Source organism: Myotis davidii, unplaced genomic scaffold, assembly GCF_000327345.1.
Source record: "Myotis davidii unplaced genomic scaffold, ASM32734v1 scaffold235, whole genome shotgun sequence".
Taxonomy (NCBI): Eukaryota; Metazoa; Chordata; class Mammalia; order Chiroptera; family Vespertilionidae; genus Myotis; species Myotis davidii.
The window spans coordinates 4,321,849-4,346,154 of record NW_006287462.1 but is presented as its reverse complement, the minus strand read 5'-3'; the positions used below and the strand labels follow the sequence as shown (position 1 = coordinate 4,346,154).

General features: G+C 43.7%; 1 protein-coding gene across 7 annotated transcripts in view; it reads left to right on the top strand.

Moving 5' to 3' along the window:
- RBM47 (RNA binding motif protein 47) overlaps window positions 1–17,393 on the top strand; it is a 156,758-nt gene extending 139,365 nt beyond the window's left edge. For 5 of the 7 annotated variants that reach the window (XM_006759313.2, XM_015561032.1, XM_006759310.2 and 2 more), the window contains 4 exons: window positions 5,732–6,894; window positions 7,763–7,969; window positions 10,615–10,811; window positions 14,637–17,393. In XM_006759313.2, coding sequence (XP_006759376.1) covers window positions 5,763–6,894; window positions 7,763–7,969; window positions 10,615–10,811; window positions 14,637–14,876 — 1,776 coding nt within the window. In that variant the 5' untranslated portion in view covers window positions 5,732–5,762 and the 3' untranslated portion in view covers window positions 14,877–17,393. The remainder of the gene's footprint in view (window positions 1–5,731; window positions 6,895–7,762; window positions 7,970–10,614; window positions 10,812–14,636) is intronic. The other 2 variants (XM_015561033.1, XM_015561034.1) reach the window with 2 other exon arrangements.
- The last annotated feature ends 6,913 nt before the right edge of the window (window positions 17,394–24,306 follow it).

The window sequence follows — 24,306 nt, the reverse complement described above, 5'->3', positions numbered from 1 at the left end:
GCCTGACACATAGTAGGTGTTAAATAAATAAGTATTTATTGAATGGAATGAATAAATGGACACAAACCCTTCTATTTGTGTCTCTTAAGAAATTGTTGTTTACCTGTGTGTTAGGAGCTGTCCTTTCTTCCAGGCACCATCAACTGGACCAGGCAGTTAAGCGGAAAACAGCTTAGAGGAGGGGGAAAAGGCAGGTCAGGAAGACTGTCTTTGAAATATGTTAGAATTTCAAAACTGGTCCTGAAATTAAGTCATTGATCTGCATAGGAAACAGAGGGAAAAGTGACTGTAATTTTTAACAATGGGAATGTATGTTCTTTATCCTCAGTGATGTTCTCTGCACATCTCCTGGAGCAGAGGTTGGCAAACTTTTCTGTATGTGGCCAGGTAGTAAAAATTTTAGGCTTTGCAGGCCAGGGAGTCTCTGAACTATTCAACTCTGCCGTTGTGGTGCAATAGCCTCTACAGATGATACTTTAAAAAAGGGGGCGGGGGTGTATGTCTGTGATCCCCAACAAAAAACAAGGGCAGGCCAAGGCCATAGTTGGCCAAGGCCTGGTGTAAAGCATGTCTAATTGTAGTAAGTTACACATTCTGCTACATCGCTAAGAGAAAAGACATGTTAGCTGTATAGTTCCCCCTTTTAAGGCATTGAATAAATTATCTTTTATAAATCTAAGCCTGTGGGCTCAAATTCATTGCACAGCATACTGTATAATTTTTCAACTATGTTATATATTAGCTATGAAGATAGGAGAATAGGGTTTATAAACCATAAAATTTTTTTTAATGTGTTAAACTAACTCAATGTATCTTTTTTTATGGCTTCCAATGAAATTATAATTTTATGGAATCTTATTTTTGACTATTTTGCATCACTTTTTTGTTTTTAGAAATTGTGATAAAATATACATATAACAGAATGAACCATTTTAACCTTTTTAAAAGATTTTTAAAATTGATTTTTAGAGAGAGAGGAAGAGAGAGGGAGGATGAAGGAGGGAGAGAGAGAAAGAAACATCAATGTGAGAACAAGACATCTATTGGCTGCCTTCTGCATGCCTCCTACTGAGGGTCGAGTCCACAACTCAGGCATGTGCCCTGACTGGGAATCGAACCAGCAACCTTTGGTGCATGGGATGGTACCTAACCAACTGAGCCACACCAGCCAGGGCACCTTTTTAACTATTTTTTAAGTGTATAGTTCACGTTGTTGTTCTCATCATCCCTAACAAAGTCAGTAAACACCAATTCCTCATTCTCTCTTTTCCCGACTCCTGGCACCCACCATTCTATTTTCTATCTCTATGAATTTGACTATTCTAGGTACTTCATGTAAGTGGAAAAATACAGTATCTGTACTTTTGTGTCCGGCTTATTTTCACTTACATAATGTCTTCATGGTTCATCCATGTGGTAGCATGTGTCAGAATTTCCTTTCTTTTTAAAGCTTAATAATACCCTATTGTGTATCTATGCCACATTTCGTTTATCCTTGGAAGTGGCCATGAACATTTGTCCCCCTCCCACCCCCCCCGCTCCCGCCTTTTGACTATTGTGAATAACACTGTTGTGATCACTGGTGTACAGATATCTGTTTGAGTTTCAGTTTCTAATTCTTTGGGGTATATACCCAAAAGTGAAATTGGTAGATTATATGTTTAATTCTATGTTTAAGTTTTTGAAGAACCACCATATTGTTTTCTAAAGCTGCAACATTTTACATTCCTACCAGCAATGCTCAAGTGTTCCAATTTGCCCACATTCTTGGCAACATGTATTTTGTTTTAAATAATAGCCATGCTAATGGGCGTGAAATTGTATCTCATTGTGCTTCTCCCTTGTTTTTATGTCAATGTTTGTAGTTAATGTAATAGTTTAGATATTACATTACTTAACGTCTGGTGCAAATTAGATTTGTGCGTGTGCATTTATTCTTCTCCTAGCTCCCAAATTATATGACATGGCTTCCAAGAACATGTAAACAATAAGATTAATAATATAAATAGCTAAATTCCTGGCATTGGGAATATAGAAGGCTGAAAAACAACTATAGCCAAAATTAGGTGAGCATGAGAGTGTGTTGTAATGTTCTATACAGTTATTAAAACTGAAGTGACAAATTCAGTCCTGAACTTCCTAATGGCCAAAGGAAAAATGGAAAGAAGGCCAGTAACGTGATTCATTTATTCCAGATGATGTGAGTTCAGGAGGGCAGGGAAAGGCTTTCCTTGGCTCAAAGATGTAAGAAATAAGCTATAACTATTTTAAGTGAATTGATTAAGTTACTGAGACCAGCAGATTTCAGACTGAAAACAGAATTTGGGGTGAATTTAATGGGGTTAGGATTGAAAGTAACTCCCATAACCTGACCATTAGAAGACTTTTTTTTTTTGGTAAAATGGTAGTTTTAAGTACAATTAGGAAAACAAAAAGTCAACTCCTCATAGCTCAGCGGAATGATAGGGTCTATCTATTCCTTTGGACTTTAGTCAGTGTTTTAGTAATGCAACACATAAGATCTTGAATTGTCTCATACATGTTTATAATATATACTTAGCATTTCTTTTCCAGGGCAAAGATGATAAACACACATGTGTTTATATAAATAGTATTCTTAAGAATATGCCCTTTTCTTCCATTTGAAAGGAGGAAAAGATCTTCATATTCAAATCTGATATTGAAATTTTTGTTTCAACTTGAAACTATAGGAATTAACATCTCATTTTCCCAAATGAATACTAAAACAAAATCCTTCATGATAACTAGATGTGTTGCCAAACCAGCTTTCAAGCACTTGAAGAGCAAAGAAAATTAAAAAGTAAGAATAGAAGCCTTATCAAACAGGTGTTTTTAAAGAACCAGGAAAGTGTCACCATTACTCTTACTCTAAAATTAAGAAAATTGGTCTAAAGTTTTACCCAGAAGTTTGGATGGAAGATAATAATGACATTTCCTGAGCATTTGCAATGTTCTGAGCACAATTCAAAGTGCTTTGTATATATTGTCACTCTTCTAAATACCATCATCAGTATCCCCATTTTATAGATGAAGAAACTGAGGCATGGAGCAGCTAAGTATCCTTGCCCCAGGTCATACAACTAGAAACTGTTAAAGCTGGGATTCACACACAAGCATGCAGTTAGCTCTGGAGGCCACACTTCCCTCACTAAATTAAACCGGATCTAGAATTCTACAGCAAATAAACCAGGGAAGTATTGGTTTGGCCAACTGGCAAATAAACATCTCAGACTTCTTTCTTTCTTTCTGGACTTCTTTCTTCCTTCCTTCCTTTCTTTCTTTCTTTTCTTTCTTTCTTTTCTTCCTTCCTTCCTTCCTTCCCCCCGCCCCCCCAAAAAGGAAGGGAGAGGAAGAGGAATAGAAACATCAATGATGAGAGAGAATCATTGATTGGTTGCCTCCTACACGCCCCCATTGGGGATAGAGCCTGCAACTCAAGCATGTGCCCTGACTAGGAATTGAACTGTAACCTCCTGGTTCATGGGTCAACGCTCAATCACTGAGCCATGCTGATTTCTGTTGTGTCATTATAATTTGTTTCGTTTTTTCATTAGATAAATTTAATTATCCTTCAAATTTCCCTTAATACTCTTGTATATAATTCCTAGTGGTAGATTTTTTAAAAAATTAACGATGCTCCATGTCCTTATTAAACGATGAAACCTTAGTAGCTGTTAATTTTTATGTTTTTACCAAGAGTTTTAGGACCATGGAGGAATGCTTATAAAATGAAGTAAAGGAGCAGAATATAAATTTGCTAGAAGCCAAGCTCCATCCCCCACCCCCAAAAAGCTATTTTAAAAAAAGATAAGTTTAATTTTAGCTATCATTGAGTAGCAGAATTAGGAATGATTTCTTATTTACTTTGCTCGATTGTCCATAAAATTTCCTTGAATACTTTTATAGTCCAAGAAATGAAATAACTTCATTTTTCAAAAGGCCAATCACAGTTTTTCATTACAAAAGCACACTGTGCAGCTCCTGGTGATAATCTTATTGTATAATTTAAAATCATTTCTACTGAGAAAAACGATAAAAATAAAATCATGCCCTAGCCCAGCCGTGGGCAAACTATGGTCCTCGGGCCGGATCCGGCCCGTTTGAAATGAATAAAACTAAAAAAAAAAAAGACCGTACCCTTTTATGTAATGATGTTTACTTTGAATTTATATTAGTTCACACAAACACTCCATCCATGCTTTTGTTCCGGCCCTCCGGTCCAGTTTAAGAACCCATTGTGGCCCTCGAGTCAAAAAGTTTGCCCACGGCTGCCCTAGCCGGTTTGGCGCAGTGGATATAGCAGTGGCCTGTGGACTAAAGGGTCCTGGGTTCAACTCCAGTCAAGAGCATGTACCTCAGTTGCAAGCTCAGTCTCCAGTCCTGGTCCAGGCCCATGTGGAAGGCAACCAATTCATGTGTCTCTCTCACATCAATGTTTCTCTCTCTGTCACTCTCTCCTTCTTTCCACTCTCTAAAAACAATGGAAAAAATATCCTCAGGTGAGGAATATATCTATATAATTTCCACAGACCCCTGAGCTGTATGAATGAGGTGGCACAGTTTAGACCTGTACTATCATATATGATTCTAAATTAATTAATTCTTTTTCATTCTAAATTAGTTAACATTAAATATAATGATAAGTTCAATTTATCAGTCATGCTAGCCCCATTTTAATTGCTCAGTAACCACAGGTGGCTAGTGGCAGCTTTTCTATCACCACAGAAGGTTGCAATGCACAGCACTGGTTTCGAAGAACCTAGAATCTGAGGTCAGACAACTTGGCATCGATTCCTGGTACTAGCTGGTACTTGCTATGTGAAATGGGCAATTTACTCAACCTCTCTGAGCTTACTTCCCCACAGACAAATTGGGACTAATGATAATATCACTTACCTTGTAAGGCGATTAAGATCAAATAAGATAGTGCTTGTGACACTGCTCTGAAAACTATAGTGTGGCTTACCAGGTAGCTAGCTGCTGCTTCACGAGTCTCCCGGTTTGAGCTTAATCCTTTTGAGGACTGATTCTAAATCCAAGATTTTTGCTTGAATGGCACCATTAAAATCACACTTAGCCACTCTTTACACAGCTCCTCGGCCAAGTCCTTGGCAATGTGCATGGTCCGATTCTCCCTTGTGAAAAGCATCAGCGCACAACTCTGTATCTATCTTGTATAGCACCTCAAAGTTTTTCTTAACAATGTAAATACATTGCTCTATTTCCATTCCCAAGTGAAAAAGACTGTATTTGAAAAAGAAAGAGGCTTTGTCTGCCAAAGAAATAAATGTGGGTGAAGTGCTATCACTGAAGGGAAATCAATCTGAGTTGACAGGGCAGGAATTAAGCAAAAGATGTTGCCATTTGCTGCAAGAACGTAAGCTTTTCGCTGACAATTACAGCAGGTTCTCTCTTCAAAGCTGATTAAGCGGAAGTACTTGCTCGTTCATTCTGAATGTTTTTCCGAGTCAACTTCTGGTTTTTCGTGCAATACCACGTGACTAGACTATTTTAGAGCTGCTGCGTTTCCAGAGCGGGTCTCCATGTTCTTTCTCATGTAACCACCCGATGGTTAAGCATGAGCCTTGTATGTCTTCAAAAGAAAAAAAGGGGGGGCGGTGAAGGGGTGAGATGGGGGGTGGAGGAGTCAGGTTCTGGCTGCACTCGTGCAGATGCCACCACACTCACCCTCCCTCTCTGCCTCCCCCAGGTTTCCAGCAGCCGTGGATGCCTCTGACATTATGACTGCAGAAGATTCCACTGCAGCCATGAGCAGCGACCCAGCCCCCGCGGCCGCGGTCAGGGTGCCCGAGGGTGTGGCCGGCGCGCCCAACGAGGCGGCGCTGCTGGCGCTGATGGAGCGCACGGGCTACACGATGGTGCAGGAGAATGGGCAGCGCAAGTACGGCGGCCCGCCGCCCGGCTGGGAGGGCGAGCACCCGCAGCGCGGCTGCGAGGTCTTCGTGGGCAAGATCCCCCGCGACGTGTACGAGGACGAGCTGGTGCCCGTGTTCGAGACGGTGGGCCGCATCTACGAGCTGCGCCTCATGATGGACTTCGATGGCAAGAACCGCGGCTACGCCTTCGTCATGTACTGCCACAAGGCCGACGCCAAGCGCGCCGTGCGCGAGCTCAACAACTACGAGATCCGCCCGGGCCGCCTGCTCGGCGTGTGCTGCAGCGTGGACAACTGCCGCCTCTTCATCGGCGGCATCCCCAAGATGAAGAAGCGCGAGGAGATCCTGGAGGAGATCTCCAAGGTCACCGAGGGCGTGCTGGACGTGATCGTCTACGCCAGCGCCGCCGACAAGATGAAGAACCGCGGCTTCGCCTTCGTGGAGTACGAGAGCCACCGCGCGGCGGCCATGGCGCGCCGCAAGCTCATGCCCGGCCGCATCCAGCTCTGGGGCCACCAGATCGCCGTGGACTGGGCCGAGCCCGAGATCGACGTGGACGAGGACGTGATGGAGACCGTGAAGATCCTCTACGTGCGCAACCTCATGATCGAGACCACGGAGGACACCATCAAGAAGGTCTTCGGCCAGTTCAACCCCGGCTGCGTGGAGCGCGTCAAGAAGATCCGCGACTACGCCTTCGTGCACTTCGCCAGCCGCGAGGACGCCGTGCACGCCATGAACCATCTCAATGGCACCGAGCTGGAGGGCTCGTGCCTCGAGGTGACGCTGGCCAAGCCGGTGGACAAGGAGCAGTACTCCCGCTACCAGAAGGCAGCCAAGGGCGGCGGCGCGGCCGAGGCGGCAGCCGTGCAGCAGCAGCCCAGCTACGTGTACTCGTGCGACCCCTACACGCTGGCCTACTATGGCTACCCCTACAACGCGCTCATCGGGCCCAACAGGGAATACTTCGTGAAAGGTTAGTGGGGACTGTGCTCCTGGGCAGGCCCCCCAGAGCCGTGTCTGCTAGGCGGGCCGCGCCAGGGATGTTGTGGCTGTAACTGAGTTGGTGGATGCTGACCCCCTCCCTACCTACCCTCATTTGGATGTCAGCTCTGGGTTCCTTGCTGGCACTTAGGAATTCACCTCTCTAGCATTGAGAGACATGCAGAAGGTTCCTGTGTATGGAGTGAGCAGTAGAATCACGGGGCATGCAAGCTCTTGCATGCTGCCTGCCTGGGATCTACCCAGTTGGGGGTCTAGTCTCCAGGTCCTCCAGTTAAAACCTACCTGTGTAAAAAGAAATTCTATCTTTAATATGTAGGGGAGTAGAGGGCACAACGTTGTTGGTTTGCTTTTTTGTTTGTTTGTTTTTCGATCATTTGACGAGGTACAATAAAACCAGGCATTATATGGGGAAACAATACCAAGATTCTGGGTCCTGCTCTCGGGTTGACTAGCCCTGTGACCTCAGTCCGTCTCTCCCACCTCCTTGGGCCTGTGTTCTCACGCATGAAATGAGGAAGATAAACCAGGAGTTCCCTTCCAGTTCTAACTTTTTTTTTTTTACAATCGATGACATTTTTCTTTATTGAAGTTACAGTTGCAATCGTAGGAACAGCACCCTGCAAGTTCATCTCTTGCATCAGGTAGACATGCGCAGGATGGGAATCTAGGCTGCAATGGAATGTTGGAAGCATCTTCCCCAGCTCACTGAACAACAGAGGTGTAGCCCCCTGCAACTTAGACTCAGGGCCGACATCTAAATGCTAAGCACCTTGCGTTGAGATCTGCCTCCTGTGCTGTCACTGTTGGTTGCTCATCATTTTTTGTGTTGTTATTATAAGCAGGCAGCATAAGAGGCCGGGGTCGAGGTGCAGCTGGCAACAGAAACCCAGGGCCCAGGGGTTCCTACCTCGGGGGATATTCTGCTGGCCGTGGTATATATAGCCGCTATCATGAAGGGAAAGGAAAGCAGCAAGAAAAAGGATTTGAACTTGTACCGAATTTGGAAATCTCTACCGTCAACCCAGTTGCCATTAAACCTGGTGCAGGTCAGTATAAATGAGAGTGAGAATGCATCCATTCAGCCTAAATCCCAACCCTCTCTTTGCAGCAACCCCAAGCCTACCTCGGGTTCATGCACGTGGGTTTCTCCTCTGGCAGGCAGCCAGAGATTAGGCAAAGAATGTGGCCTCCTGACCGTTCTTAACCTGGAATTTAAGAGGACTGTCTAGCTTTGACCGTGCTCAAGTCCAGCTTTCCAATAGTGGGTTTTTCAAATGTGTGTCATCCGTTGGTAGGCTTTTTCTCAATCTCTGACTGAGTCGGCAGAGTTGTGGGGGCAGGAGGCGGGTAATGGAAGAATATGAGGCTGTTCTGTATCTTCTGTCAGCTCAAAACTGTCTTTTCCTTCACTAAATCCGATTTCCACTCCAGCCATCAGAAGCCAGAGGGTGCAGCTAGCTTACTGCCATTCTGAGAGTTGTAGAAAATTCCCCTTCTGGAGCAACGAGCACTACTTGTCCCTTCTCATGGACTTAACCAAGCTGGACCTCCCGGGAGCAAGAGAACAAGGCAGCTGCTAATTGCCTGGATTCCAATTCCCTGCACTCATTTCCTCCTCGCCCTGGATCAATAGATTGGAGTAGGGCTGCTCAAGGGATTCAAGCTAGGAACCTTGAACTTTGCTTTCCCCTCCAGGCCTCTCAAACCAGTTTGCCAGTGCTGTTGTGCCCATTGGTGAGACAGGTCTTTCTGGCCGTAACCTGCAAGGAACTTTAACTCCACTGTATGAGCACAGCACAAACTCCTTATTATTAGCACACGCCAGGGGGAAAAGCCAGTAATGGGTAATCAGGGCGCTCCTCCTCCAGACCACTTCCTGGTCTCCCTGAGGGTAGATTGAAGAGCTCTTAGAGAGACCCCTCACTTCGAAGTTCAGCTACTCTGATTTTCTTCTGGTCCTTCCAGCTGACAGAGTCAAGGGCGCTGCTCATTTTGGGCAGAAGGTTCGTGTAGGCCACCTCAGGCTTAAAAGCATTTTCCCAGTAGAACTTCCTTTTGAATTTAATTCAGTGATATGATTTGGGTTTTTGTTTTTTGGTTTTCTGTTTTTTTGGGGGGGTAGGGGTGGGGGAGTGTTGTTTGTTTTTGTTTGTTTTGGCCTGTGAAAAAAATTCTGCAATTTCTGCAACTAAGTGACTCTTTAGACTGGATTTCTGTATAAATGCCACTGATGTTATAATCATTGTAAAACTGTTCCCGTGTCTTTCTGTAATTCCATAAAACAGAGCCTGGAGACAGGAGTTGCTACGTCTACTTGTTGGAAAAGGGACACCTTTTGGCAAGCTGCAGTAGCTTAAGGTTTAACTAGAGAAAAGAACTCTTTAAACTATCTTTACTGCCATAGTCGCGTCCTGGGGCCCCAGGTAGAAATTCCTGAGGGCGGATAACCAGAACAAGCCAGAGTCAGTCTGCACAACTCCAGTATAGCTGAAACGACAACCCTCTCTGAGCCCCCGCCCCTTCGCCTCTATTTCTGTTCAGTCCGGAAAATTAGAACTTCCCATTGTAGGAGAACCACCAGTGCAGTGATGAAGTGACTGGGCACAAGACCGTATGGTTGGAAAGGCAGTTGAAAGATTTGGCTAAAGCTTTAGGAAGATTTTATTGGATGACCATGCCATTGTTTAGCCTACAGTCAAATCTGTTTCTTTACCTTATATCAAGTCAGCTTTCATTAGAATAAATGTGCCTACTGTTGGAGAAAAACCATAAATGAAAGGATATTTGTGTATGCATTTCATATTCTTGTTTATCCTTTCAAGACACACACACACACACACACACGCACTTGCACAAATGCCCCCAAATCAGGGAGAGTATATTTTCTTTTTACCTCTATTAATCATACACTGACATTCGATAACGCCTGTCTATTTGAATCTCGGAGAGATGAGGTGATCTTTACTCACAGAAACACCTCTTTGAATTGGCCGGTCCCATTAAAAAAAAAAAAAAAAGTCACTATTGCTTCACTATTGAGTGGACATTAGAAAAGTAGGGAAAATTTCATTTTTACGGTGTATTTTCCCTTGAATCAGTAATGTTGAAATCTGAAACACAGGTGGGGAAGACATACACAGACCTCTGAGTGCTCAGAATGAAACCCTCCACTGCACCTGCTTCATGGAACGCAGTGAAACTGAAAGGGCAGTAGGTCTGATGAGGGGAGAAGTGAGTGAGACAGGGGCCTACTCACCCCGCGGGGCCTCCAGCCTCTGTTCTCAGAGCCTGTTTTCTCAGCTACAAGGCCCCTTCTTGCTCTGTAGGACATCAAGAGTAAGATTCAAAATGAGATTTTTCAATCCAGAGTTCCTTCGCACGGCCCCGGTGTAGCTGAAACTAACAGGGAAATGGTGCAGAAACCTAACTCTAGACTTTCCTCCCATGGTGATCTCTTGGGAGCCTAAGTCCATGCCCACGTGGTTCCTTTTGAAAGACCAGCGGGGGCGGGGAGGGGGTACCTGCCACCTCCTCTCTCTCCTTCTTGGGTAGCACCTCCTCACCTGTACTGAGAAAGCATAAGTTAGCAGGGAGAAGCCCATGGCTGCCAAACTTGGTTTTTAAAAATGTCAAGATGGGCCTTTTAAGTGACGGGAGTGATACACCTGTTTCCCTCTTATTTCTCTTGCAGTGGCCATCCCTGCCATTGGGGCCCAGTATTCCATGTTTCAGGCGGCTCCCGCTCCTAAAATGCTTGAAGATGGCAAAATCCACGCAGTGGAGCACATGATCAGCCCCATCGCCATGCAGCCAGACCCAGCCAGCGCCGCCGCCGCCGCTGCCGCCGCCGCCGTCATTCCCGCGGTGTCAACGCCGCCGCCTTTCCAGGTACAGTTCCTGCCGCAGTCATTGTGCTTTGCGTGTGAGGCCTCCCTTTGCGCGGGTTCATTTACTGTTCCGCAGGGGAGCTCACTGTGTGCCTAGCTCTCTGTTAGAACTATGGAATCGGGTGGCAGAAAAAATGTTTAAATAAATCGTGACAGGACAGAACAATTTTCAATAATAATTGCATAACTCTGCTGTTCTCACTAGAGTTAAAGATGGGAAGCAATAGACAAAAATGACGTGTAATTTTTCAGTGTCACAATATTGTGCTTACTGGTTTGTTTTTTTATGACACAATAATTTTTAACTCATGGTTTTTTGTTAAGGTGCAAGTGTCAGGGAGATAGCTCCCAGTTTCACATTCTGAATTGCAGTTCAATGAAGAATTTCGTTTTTAAATCTCTCTGTGTATAAACATATACATTTGTATAAATGTATACATCTATAAGCATGTATGTACATGGAGAGAAATATCTGTAGAGGTAGAGATATGTGACACTTGACACAATCTGCCTGTAATCATCTCCCCCAACCATATCCTACTATTCCCACATCTCTCCCAATCCACCCTCACCTTTCACCCTCCTCCCCCACCTTTGCTCACAGTGTTCTCTTATGTGCGGTTTCCTCCATCTCATCTCATCTGCAGCATCTTCCCCATCCACTTAGCCTTGGACATCTCATTACCTACAGCGGTACTTGGCATATGGCTGTCAGTATGGTCCATCTCCCCAATTAAAATGAAGCTCCTCCAACCTGGGCTGGTTTGGCTTAATCTCAATCTCTCTCTCTCTCTCCTCCTCCTCCCTCCCTCCCTTCCTCTCTCCTCTTTGCTCCCTCCCTCTCACCACAACCTCCCTCCTTCCCTCCCCACCCCACTCCCTTCCACTCTCTCTAAAAATCAATGGAAACAATATCCTTAGGTGAGGATTAACAACAACAACAAAAAAGATCCTCCAGACGAGGGCTACATCTTACATTTCTTTGTCTCTTCAGTGCATAGCACACGGAATGCCTGTAAGTGAGAGGCAGCCATTTAGCCAAACAGAAAATAAAGTCTTGCTAAAGCTGTTCTTTGTGAGGCAGCGAAATACCTTCCCAGTCAACAAGCACAAATACTCTGGCCGGGGATCTCTTATCTAACTGGATAAGAATTATCCAGAGGACAGAGAGTCTTAGACTCAAACCTCAGAGGATTCCGGTTCATAGAACTGCGCTGCGGCTCTAGAATCCACATTTTGTACAAGCTCCTCAGTGATGCTGCAACAGCCAGGTTTGTGAGCCGCCGCAGTGGGCTGCTGCTCGCTTGCATTTGCCCACGTGAGCACCAGTCTGGACTGCATTATTCAGAAAGCTGAATGTGTATTCACCTCCCAATGTGTCACCGAGTATTCTCTAACGCAGGCCTTTCTGCAGCCAAAAACTGGAATAGGTGTCATTGATTCACACTGTAGAATGACAGCCAAGTGCCGTTACTTCTTGTGAACTGTGAACATCTACAGTAGCCTACAAGCGATACTTGGTGGAATTATTGTAATAACTTCTAATTCCTCTTTATTAAGAAAGGCGTGACTTCTGCCTTTGACATGTAGCATCGGTTCTGATCAGGCCCCGATTCCCGGCCTCACGCTCATGTTGAATAGCAGGCTATAGCTGTCTCTTGTCACTCTGCACTGGATGTCACCTTCAGGGCCTTTATTTGATGTCTCTGCTTAAGAATTTGCTCAATGTACAGCCATCAGTCAGTTGACTCCTTTGGAGAATTGTCCCTCCCTCAGTGTATTCTACAGAATGCCTGGTGCCATCTGGGAATGGCTCCGTTGGGTGTGCTTGGCCTGGGTGCTGTCCCTCAAACCTACGTGCTCTGTGGCCCGCCCTCTGGCCTTTGACCTTGGTTCTCTGCTGTGCTCCATCCTCACCCCGTCTGTGTTCTCGGCCAAACTGCAGCAGAGCAAGGAGCATTTTAAACTCTACCGGTGGGTGGATGGGACACATTTCTGAGCCTGGGTGTTGGGTCAGACCGTAGGATATGAAGAGGTTTCTCTCTGATGTCACTTTCCCTGCAATGGTCCCCCTTGGTGCATTTGTCAGTGAATGTGTGTCCACACATTTGGAAAAGATTGCTCGGGTCTTGCTGTGAACCAGTCTTCCCAGTTCCCAAGTTCCTCTCCCGGGTTGTAAGATGTTGCCAAAGAGGTGTTTGTTGTTATAGGATATAGAAGGCAAGATAATGCAGCTTTAAATAAAGTGCAGGCTCTAGGGTCACAGTGCCACCGCTCCAAAGCTGTTCCTCCCTGTGCCAGCCACTGAGCACATGCTGACCTCTCCATGTAATCCCATACCAGCTTCATTAGTGCTCGTACTGATCCCATATGTCATACAAATAAGGCGCTTAGAATAGTGTCTGGCAAACCACAATCTCTCAGTTATTATTATTATATCATTAGTATAATTATTGTTTTGGTTATAGTTGAAAAAATGACTCTTAGATTATGAAGTCCCTTTGAACATAATTTTGTCACTCTGATTTGCAGATTTTGTAAAGGAATGATACTCCTTTATAAAAAAAATCCAGGAGGAAATAATTTTTTAAACCTAATTCTCTATGTCATGTATCCTGAATTATTTGCAGATGCATTAAGACATAGAGACCCTAGCAGCATTTGCTATGGGGCAGGCATCCTATGGAAGATAAAGTGCTCCAGAGATTTTGTTAAATGTATGTCTTATTTTACCAAAAATCCCCTTCTCTGTGGCAAACACTTTGGGAAATACTGAACCACAGGATGCCCTCTCTACTCACATTTGCTCTGAAAACATAGTATGTTACACTTTCAGGTAGAGAGGAGGAAGTAGCAGGGACTTTTACTGTCGGTGGTGGCAGCTACATCGAGGCAGCTTTAGTTAGCTTATTTCTCCTGATTCATGTGAAAACTCCTCCTTCTCCTTCACAACCCAGCTCAGTGTCTCCACTTCCGAGATGCTATCTCCAACTTCCCAGGGTAATGGGTTCCTTTTGTAAGTTTCTGCAACAGTTTGTATGAATAGTGGTGTTACATCTTAGGTGGTTGAAACCATTGCCTTTGTTGAAGATTGTGTATGGTCGGTTGTTTTGAGGAACAGCTTACGAAGCTGCCTCTTTGGAGGTCTGCATACTTTTTTCCATGAAGTTGCCAGTCCTTGTTTTTGAAATACCATCTTCCTTCAGTTAAGTATGAATTGAGGCAGCTGGCACGTATTTTAGGTCCCTGTTTTAGGGGGTGAAATATGTTTTTATTGACTTTTAGAGTGAGGAAGGGAGAGAGAGAAACATCGACCGGTTGCCTCCGTAAGCACCCCGGAACCAAACCCACCACCTCAGCATGTGCCGTGACCGGGAATCTAACCAGCAACCTTTTGGTGCACAGGACTACACTGAACCAACTGAGCCACACCGGCCAGAGCTAAGGAAATGTTTAATGACTGTGAGATCGACTAAGTAAAGGGTGGATTCTCAGCTTCCTTCTCTAGTTCCCTGGGCATATGCTGATAGAGTGAATGGTGGGTTGAAGATTCCTTTAGCATTCTGGTTCTCACTTTCACCTGTGGAATTTGCGTGAGCCTTGAGGATGCAGCTCCACCTTATCTTAATGGCTCTTTTCACCCCCTCCCCCCACTTTAAACAAATATTTGTTCTTTGTTTACTCCTCTCCCTCCCCTCCCTGAGAGTGGAGACCTTTATTTTTACACCTGGGAGTTGAAGGAATGAGTGGAGTTGTTAAATGAATGGATGACTAAATGGGGAAAGGTGCTCCCGATCGGTAAGGATTCTTTTTCTCTTCTCCGCAGGGCCGTCCAATAACTCCAGTATACACGGTGGCTCCAAACATTCAGAGAATTACTGCTGCCGGGATCTATGGGGCCAGTTACGTTCCCTTTGCTGCTCCGGCCACAGCCACGATCGCCACACTACAGAAGAACGCGGCCGCGGCCGCCGCTGTCTACGGAGGCTACGCTGGCTATATACCTCAGGCCTTCCCTGCTGCTGCTATTCAGGTTCCCATTCATGACGTCTACCAGACGTACTGATTCTGGGGGTGAGAGCGGAGACGAATCGTGAAACTACCACTGAAGGAACACTTTACTATTTATGAAGAAAGAGCATGGTGGCTTAGCACACAGATGAAACCTGAAAGTGAAGAATGTAGTCAAGTACCATACTGAAATATTTTATACACATGAAGTTTTCACTAGTTTTTTAAGACTATTTTCAACTTAGCAGCCTGTGTTCATACATTTCTAAGAGACTTGTAATGGTTTGTGCCTTAAGACCATCTCTTAAAAATTTGTATGCTGTAGTATGTTTGTATAGAGGTTTTTGTTTTTGTATTTTTAAGGATATATTTTCAGTATGAAGGTTATTTTCTTAACTTCTGCACTCCAGAGATTTCTATTTTGTAGTACCTTCAGTAATATATCAACTATATATTAAAAGGCACACTTGAGCAGCTAGGGAACTATTTTGAAAAAATATATTCAATATTTAAAGATACAAACAATAGTGCTTTAAAACTATCACATAAAACGTTATTTTAAAAATTATACTGGAAAGTGCAATTTTAAAATGAGTAAAACCTCTATTTTTGCTGGCATTAAGGGTTGACGGGGTTACCATGTGTTATCTACGATGGTTCTATTTTTTTAAAAGAAATTAAACACCCGGTCTCTCCTTAAGCCAACATTGGAAAGACTTGTCACACTTCTGGGTCTAAACACTGGAATGCTCTCCCCTGCCACCATTACCCTGGGGCCTGCTCATTCTCTCTGGGTCTTTGCTCTTAAACTTAATATTGCCTTCTACTCCCCTGCTCATCCCCGCCTTCTACCCGCATCCCACCTCCCTGTGTGGCAAGTCTAGAGCAGATGAATTACTCTGGTAGAGAAAACATGGGTGGCTTTTGTACTTCTTCCTGGGTTTTTGTTGGGGATTTTTGTTTTTGGTTGGGGACATATTTTCAATAGCAGACTATGTGTAAGCACAGATTTTAGTAGTTTTCATAAGACATCTTTGCATAGCTATTTAATTGCCCGATAGAAAACTTCAGTTCCTTTTCTCACGCTTGTATTTTATTTGCTTTTGAAGTATGAGTTTGTAGAGACGACGAATGTTATTGTAGCAAGGCCCCCCAGAGATTCCTGTTGCAGAAAGTGACACTTCTAGTTGCCTTACCATGTTTCATGCAAAAATGTCTGTGGTCGCCAGTGGCGTTAAAAATAGTATGTTTATTGGACAGGGCTTCCCTCCGTGGCTGTGCCACGTGGCAGGTGAACTGCGTTGACGGTGCACGCCCAGGAGGAGGGGGAATCCGGCAGGAGTTAAGACATAGTTTGTAAATATCTCCTAATCCTCCTTTTTAGGTTTTTTATGTTGCAGAAGTTCATGGTATAGAGTTTAATGCAAAAGGAAACCATTTTATTTCAATGTTATTAAAAGCTTTGTTTTATTAGGAAGTAAATATATTGTTGCAGTGTTTGGTGCCTGTTTAAAGGCTTTTGTTTAGCAGAGTGGATGTAAAATACAGTAAAATATTAAGATCGTCATCTACTTTATGAAATACATCAACGTGGAATTTTTTTTAAAGGCTCTACCAAGGAAGTGAGTTGTGCAATAAGTAGCAAGTAACACTGTTGTGTTTTTATATAATACTAGAGACCCACCAAATCTTTCCACTCGCTGAATTTTTGCTGGTGGCTGAATTCTTATTTGTGGATTAATAATAGGATCATGCCTCAAACAAATATTTTAGTTTTGTTTTAAATTTTAAATTAAGAGATTCCCAAATTCTGCACCACTCTCCCCCCACCCCTGCCACCAATTTAGAGTGGGATGAATTTTTTATATATAAGCAATATTTATTTATTGTGTGAAGTTATTGGGTGCTCACAAAGGCCTTTAAACATTCCTTCCCACCATTCCTAAGTGATGTAAAGTGATTGTGCAATGTTCCTGATGATGTACCCAGCAAGCTGCACCCAGACTTGAGTCTGTTGGAATGAGTAACCCAACGAAATGCCATTTGGACCAGAGCCGCCTCCTGTGGCTATGTGAGAAGAAGCGGTCTCCTTCCAGTGTCTGATGGCCACAGAGGTTCCCTGGATGAGACTTGGACCCAGTGGTCTTACTGTATTTTACATGTGCCTGTACATTGTTTGGGGGGGAAAGAATAATAAAAAGTAAAGGAAAAAAAATGATATCTTAACATGGCAAATGCCAAACTACCTTAAAAACAAATGTTGGTGACAGCCAGTTAAGTATCAGTGAGCCTCTTATCTGTTTCTATTTCAAACCCATTTCACATACACTACTGAGGTAAGTTTATAACTTGAAATGTGAACTTTTTTTTTTTTTTTAGGATTAAGAACAAACTATATAAATGTAAAAAAAAAAGCTTTAGAGTTTTCTGTTTTCAAACGTGCTAGCAGTTTACTTCTCTTTAGTTGCTTTGTATTTGAAAAAGCTTTAAACTTATTTAGATCTTGCTCCATTTACAATACATTCTTAGGATGTATGTAGTAAATAAAACTTTCTTTAAAGCAATTTCAAAATCTTACTCTAAATTGTGTTTTCCTTATGTCATACTAGGGACCCATAACCTCTTTTTTTTCCCTTCCTAACAAAATTAGAAAAACCCTAACACCATAGAAGGAGTGAACTCATTCAGTACTTTTAGCTGGAAAACCAGCAAGTTGCTATCATGTCTTTTCGTTTGGAATCACCGTTGTAGATGGAGTGCATAGTCATAACTGAGTTATTACTACGTCACACTTGAGCTCAGATGTTGAGAGTTGAACTCTGGGACACTCTCAGCATCTGACTGGACTGGGATGTGGCAGAGCCTGTCACAGCTGTCACTGCTTACGTGTGTTCATGGTCCTGTTAGGCTTCACACGCAACTTTAAAGGGAGGCAGTTCGGGTGACATGGAGCTGTTTGGTGGTTTCGTGAAAGTGCTGGGGTGACCTGAATGTTGGTCACAGCAGAGGAAACCAACGCCTCTGTTTCTCCTTTCCACACTCTCAGCAAGGTTAGCAGAACACTTCCTTCCCCTTTCTCCAAAGTTCACCGCTAACTTCAGGCAGCGCCCATCAGCGGAGCCAATCAAATGACTCGAGGGAAAGTGACAGGCTGTCAATAGAATTACTTATAAAAATTGCCTCACATGGTTCTGCCATTGATTAAGAATTTCACCTTCTTAGTCTTGAGCTGCCTGAGTTGTAGCGTACGGATGCACATTCCTCTTACAAAGGTAAAGGCCCTTTTAGAGGCAGAAGAGGCTTGGGAACTTTCCGGAGGACAGGTCATTAGGCAGTATTTTCAAGGGCAGCCAGATCTGCTGATTCCTTCTTGTCCTAGAAGAAGAGTCCAGATGCCCTTCAAGTTACAGAATCACGGCGTTTGATCAGTCTCCTTAGAAAAGGAATTAACAATCCTACAAAATATGAATTGCACTCTAGTGGGGGCCAAGCTTTGTTCTAGGTCATTGGTTCTCAACCTGTGGGTCGCAACCCCTTTGGCGGTTGAACAACCCTTTCACAAAGGTCACCTAAGACCATCCTGCATATCAGATATTTACATTACGATTCATAACAGTAGCAACATTACAGTTATGAAGTAGCAACGAAAATAATTTTATGGTTGGGGCACCACATGAGGAACTGTATTTAAAGGGCCAGAAGGTTGAGAACCACTGTGCTGCGGTGGCTACAGTATGAACAAAAGCAAAAACATCTTGCACCCATAGAGCTTACACTCCTGAAATTGGGTGAAATCAGTCATGCTAACCACCTACCTCAGAGCCCAGAAAAAGGAAAGAATGGCTTTTTTTTTTTTTTTTACAAGTATAGCTTCTTTTTTTGTTGTTGGCTAAAAAGTGTTTTCATATGCAACCTCTTGGGGGATGGGAACTGACCATAGAATGGCTGAAAATGCATACTCTCAGCATGAAGACACAGCAGCTCTAAGTGAGGCTGCTGGAAATGTGTTCTCTGGTAGATTTGAGGAGTTCTGTCTATGAAGCCGTCCCAGAGATGATGGAGGATGCTAGAGAATGATCGTGGGAAGACAACTCCCTCAGCTCCTCCACTAAAATAGGTGGCCCATGCATGTTTTTAATCCAAATATATCAGTCATAACAACATACATAAGTTGAATGGACAATTAGCAAAAGGGGACCCTATGGACAGTCCAGCAGCCATCGCTGGCATGTGCTGTGCTAGGTGTATTTTGTCAGCTATAATGGACTTCACTGGCTTACCAGACCCTATTTTAAGGATATTAGGACATTTGACATTTTAAAAGAAATGTATAGTATATTACTTCAAGTATTATGTGGTATTTTTTTAATAGTCCTGTGGGCACACAATGTGGCATGGCTGCTTTGATGAAATGGCATTTTGACGCCATGACCCTAAAAAATTACTGGGTAGGTAGGATGATAGAGATACACCCACTTGATCCTTGCCCTACCTACCACACCTTGACCTATTCCCCATCTCTGACCACTCAAGGTCAAGGGCAGGATTCGACTTAAATATAGAAGGAGACTCAAGAGATAACCACTAAGTGTTTGCTAATTCTAAGTACTAAGATGTTGACTGGTTAGAGCCTTTTCTTTGTCCTCTTTTCCCCCATTAGTCTAACCTTCCTAAGTACCCAGTATTCCTCTATTGCCTAACTCCTCACACTACTAAACCTGTAAAAAATGTGATTGCCCAAACACTTAGCTCTGTGAGCAAACACCATGGCCTAGGCAGCAGTTCTCAACCTGTGGGTCGCGACCCCTTTGGCGGTCGAACGACCCTTTCACAGGGGTCGCCTAAGACCATCCTGCATATCAGATATTTACATTGCGATTCATAACAGTAGCAACAGTACAGTTATGAAGTAGCAACGGAAATAGTTTTATGGTTGCGTCACAACATGAGGAACTGTATTTAAAGGCCTGAAGGTTGAGAACCACTGGCTAGTGGAACCAGGTTGAGTTTGCAGTCAGCATGCCTGGGAGGTGAAACCCCAGCTTTGCCACTTGTCAGCCATGTGACCCTGGGAAAGATGCTTCACTCGTCTGGGCATCAGTTTCTTAATTGGTAGAGAAAATAATCCTGCCCTCATAAGGTTATTGAAAATCCGATGAGATAATGAATCTTTTAAAAGCCTGGTGTGCAAAAAATAAAATAAAATAAAATAAAAAAGCCTGGTGTGCTGTAGGCACTCAACAAACACTTCCCTTCTTTATACACTGTAGTGTGACAGCATTCTGCTATAGTAACTCCAGTAAGCCTTTTTATTTTATGCCTTTTTGTTCCTTTCGTTTCTGTTTATTCAATAAATGTTTGTTGAGTGCCAGCTGTGTGCCAGCACAGCATGAGGCACTGGAGAGACAGTGATCAACAAAATCAACCTCTCTGCCTTCCAGATACTCCCAGGATGATAACACAATGTTGCAAGTGCCATAAAGTGCTGGGGACACCCACACAGGCCTGGCCAAGGGGTTAAGAAACATTTGGGGAAGAAGTGGCATCTGAGCCATGACCTACAGGAGGAATAGGAGTTAGGCCCAGTGAGAAGGAAAGAGAGGGAACAAAAGGTGCCAGGTCCAGCCGAAACCGGTTTGGCTCAGTAGATAGAGCGTCGGCCTGCGGACTGAAGGGTCCCAGGTTCGATTCCGGTCAAGGGCATGTACCTGGGTTGCGGGCACATCCCCAGTGGGAGATGTGCAGGAGGCAGCTGATCGATGTTTCTCTCTCATCGATGTTTCTAGCTTTCTATCTCTCTCCCTTCCTCTCTGTAAAAAAATCAATAAAATATATATATTTTTTAAAAAAGGTGCCAGGTCCAGAAGAAAACGCATGGTATATTCAAATCTGCTGCCTCCAGGAGAGAGAGAGAGGGCATGAAGAAACTCAACCTTTGTTCCATTCTGTATTAAACATGGTTCATGGGCCTGTGTTCACTGTGGAAGAAGGAGAATTGGTCCCTATAACAGGGAAGTGGGATGAACCCTCAATCATTTCTCCTTAGGATTTTGGGTTTCTTTTAGAAAATGGCGGAGATCAGTATTTATCTCAGCTGCAGAAGCTGAGGGATTGATTGTCGCAGCAATCAACAGCCTGGTGTATCTGAGTGCTCCCCCTAGTGGGCAACTCCCTCCCTTCAGCCTTCCTGGCTCCAGGTGATGCCCACCCACCCTGATCTGGTGAGAGTCTGTAGGGGCAGCTAAGGCTCTTAGGGTTTCCCACACCTTCCTTTAGATCCAGGTTCCACCTTCTGGAGTCATTTAGCAGCTACATGTGTTGGCCAGGGTGTTGGTTCCCACTCTCCATCTGGTAGCCCTACAGGAATACAGGCTTCTCAGCAAAGGTGATGGAGGTCTATAGTCCTCCAGACGACTGCAAGGGCAGCGGAGGGTCCCACGTAAACTCTTCAGAGGTGCACTGGCTTCCTCGGCGGGATTATATTTCCTTGCAACTCCATTCCGCACGATTATACCCGCAATCAAAAGCAACACCAAACCCTGCATTTGCAAGAAATATGACCTTTCCTGAGCTAATTTTTAGCTACCCTTCTTTCTTGGCTTGCTCTACTTTGTTTGTCAAAAATCTTCATTAATGATTAACCAACCACGAGATTTAAATAGGCCTTAGTCATTCTGAGGCAGGTAAGACAAGTTGCTGAAGCTCAATTGTTTCTGAAATGACCTTGCTGGGGGCGCTGGGTCAAGACATTTTGAGTTTATGGTATTACGATAACACGGGGCCATGCAATTTTGGTTTTGCTGGGATTTTTCCATTTCTTTTCCAGAACCTTTATTTCCAAGAGTGGTGGCACCAGGGAATGGGATTTCTATCAGATTCACCCTGACCCCAATTCAAATATGGTCTTTTGACACTTTCTCAATATTATCCAAAGTGCTATGCAAACTTAGCTTCCTGACAGGCCCCTGGACTTCCTTTCCTCAATGAGATGCTCCCCTAAGAAGAGAAATTCTGGAAATGTGACTGACTCTAAATGTGCTCTAGCATCAATAGAAGGAAGTGTTGTGAGCGTAAGAGACAAAAACAAAAATAACTCCAGAGCTAAGGACGGGGATGAAGGGTCACTCATAAGGATGGGGTTAGTCCACCCATTTTGTAAGGATTTAAAGTCATTTGTTTGTTCTAGAAGTTACACTGATCTCCTAAAAGAGTTCCTCCACCATAAAGGGAATTGGAAAGGAGAGGGGGGAAAATCACCCATGGCAGAACATGAGGTACAAAACCTGGAGTGTCCAACCACTGTAGGATTACAAATATATACAGACACATTCCTGGTGGCTTCCAAATCTCTTGCACCCTAAAGCCCCTTTCATTAAACTTGCTCTCAGGAAAGGAAGAAAAGAACTAATTCACACTGTGGTTTTTCACTAAGCCCCTTATTCAATAAACAGAGGAATAATTCAATAAAAGACCTAATTTTGGAATTTAAGGCCTTAGCCCAGTGGTTCTCAACCTGTGGGTCGCGACCCCTTTGGGGGTCGAACGACCCTTTCACAGGGGTCGCCTAAAACCATCGGAAAACACATATATAATTACATATTGTTTTTGTGATTAATCACTATGCTTTAATTATGTTCAATTTGTAACAATGAAATTGGGGGTCACCACAACATGAGGAACTGTATTAAAGGGTCGCGGCATTAGGAAGGTTGAGAACCACTGCCTTAGCCGGTCAAGTAAAGAGAATTGCTTCAAGGGTCAGGAGGCCCTCCACCTGCCCATGACATTGTACCACAAAAGCAGCCCAGTCTAGTCCAGCCAGCATGGCTCAGTGGTTGAGCATTGACCTATGAACCAGGAAGTCATGGTTCAATTCCTTGTTAGGGCACATGCCCGGGTTGTGGGCTTGATTCCCAGTAGGGGGCGTGCAGGAGGCAGCCAATCAGTGATTCTCATCATCGATGTTTCTATCCCTCTTCCTCTCTGAAATCAATAAAAAAATATATATGAAAAAAAACCCAACACAAAAAAACACAGCAACCCAGTCTAGGGAGCTCAGCTTAGGAATTAAAGTCATTTGTTTGTTCTAAAAGTTACACTGATCTCCTAAAAGATAAATTAGCATTAACTGATCTCCTAACCTAGAAGATCAATTAACCCTCTGGAGAGTTAATTGAAGAATGTTAATAATGAGGAAAATACTGGAAAGACACTCTAATCAAGGAACTTCCCTTATTCTACAGCACTAATATCATTAGCTTATCTTTGAATAGATTTCAGTGTCCACCAAAGGCTTTCTTCATCGCTATCTCACTTGAATCTCATGACAATCCTTAAGACAATTACAGAAGGCATTCTTCTCCTTTTGCTTTTTCTCTTCATTTATTCACTCATTTGTTTATTCAACAAATGTCTTTCTGAGCCTCTACTGTGTGTCAGATGATAGTGGGCTGGACTAAGGGGCTAACAAAGGAGTTAAAGATGGAATGGACTCAATAGGTGTTAACGTCAATAAATGCTGGTGACTAGTTGGTGATGGAACCAGGGGAAATGAAGAATAACACCTGAGTATCCGGCCTGGATTATTGGGTGGATAATGGTGCGATTCTATATGGCTAATATTTATCACTGTGCTCGGTATTTTATGTGAATTGGCCTGTTAAATCCTCTTAATGACTCCATGAGATTATTCTTATCCCCATTTAATAGATAAGGAACCTGAGGAACAGAGAGGGTAAATAAGTTGCCCAAGGTCACACAGCTAGTAAGTGACAGAATCCAGATTTAGACTCAGGCAGCCTGGGTACAGAATCTACATTTTTTCCTTCTTTTTTTTATTATTTCAGAGAGAAAGGGAGAGGGAGAGAATGGTAGGAACATCAATGATGAGAGAGAATCATTGATCGGCTGCCTCCTGCATTTCCCCTACTGGGGATCGAGCCCACAACCGGGGCATGTGCCCTTGACCAGAATCAAACCCGGGACCCTTCTGTCTGCAGGCTGACACTCTATCCACTGAGACAAACTGGCTAGGGCCAGAATCCATATTCTTACCCAGTATCAATGGACACGGACTGCAATTTATTGATATGAACAGTACAGAGGGAGTCATAAATTTGGTTGAGCATAAGACAAGACTAGTTTTGGACATGTTGAGCTTAAGATGCCAGGCGAAGTCCAAAAGGTAGTTGGACATATGTGGGGGAGAAGGGGAGCTGAAACTATGGGTTTTAAAGTATTACCCTTTATAGCAAAATGTTACTTTTGAAAAATGTCAATCTATGTATTTTTTTCATTTGCCTTAAATCATGGTGTTCTGGGACTCTCTATCCCTGGGATCAATAGGATTCAGTGCTTCAGGGGAGAGTGGGATGCCAGCCAAAAGTCCACCCCTCAGCTCTGACTATCAGATTCTTTTCAGTCCATAGCAAGACAATCACAGGATGTCTTTCCATTTATTTAGGTCTTTAAAAATTTATCCTAGC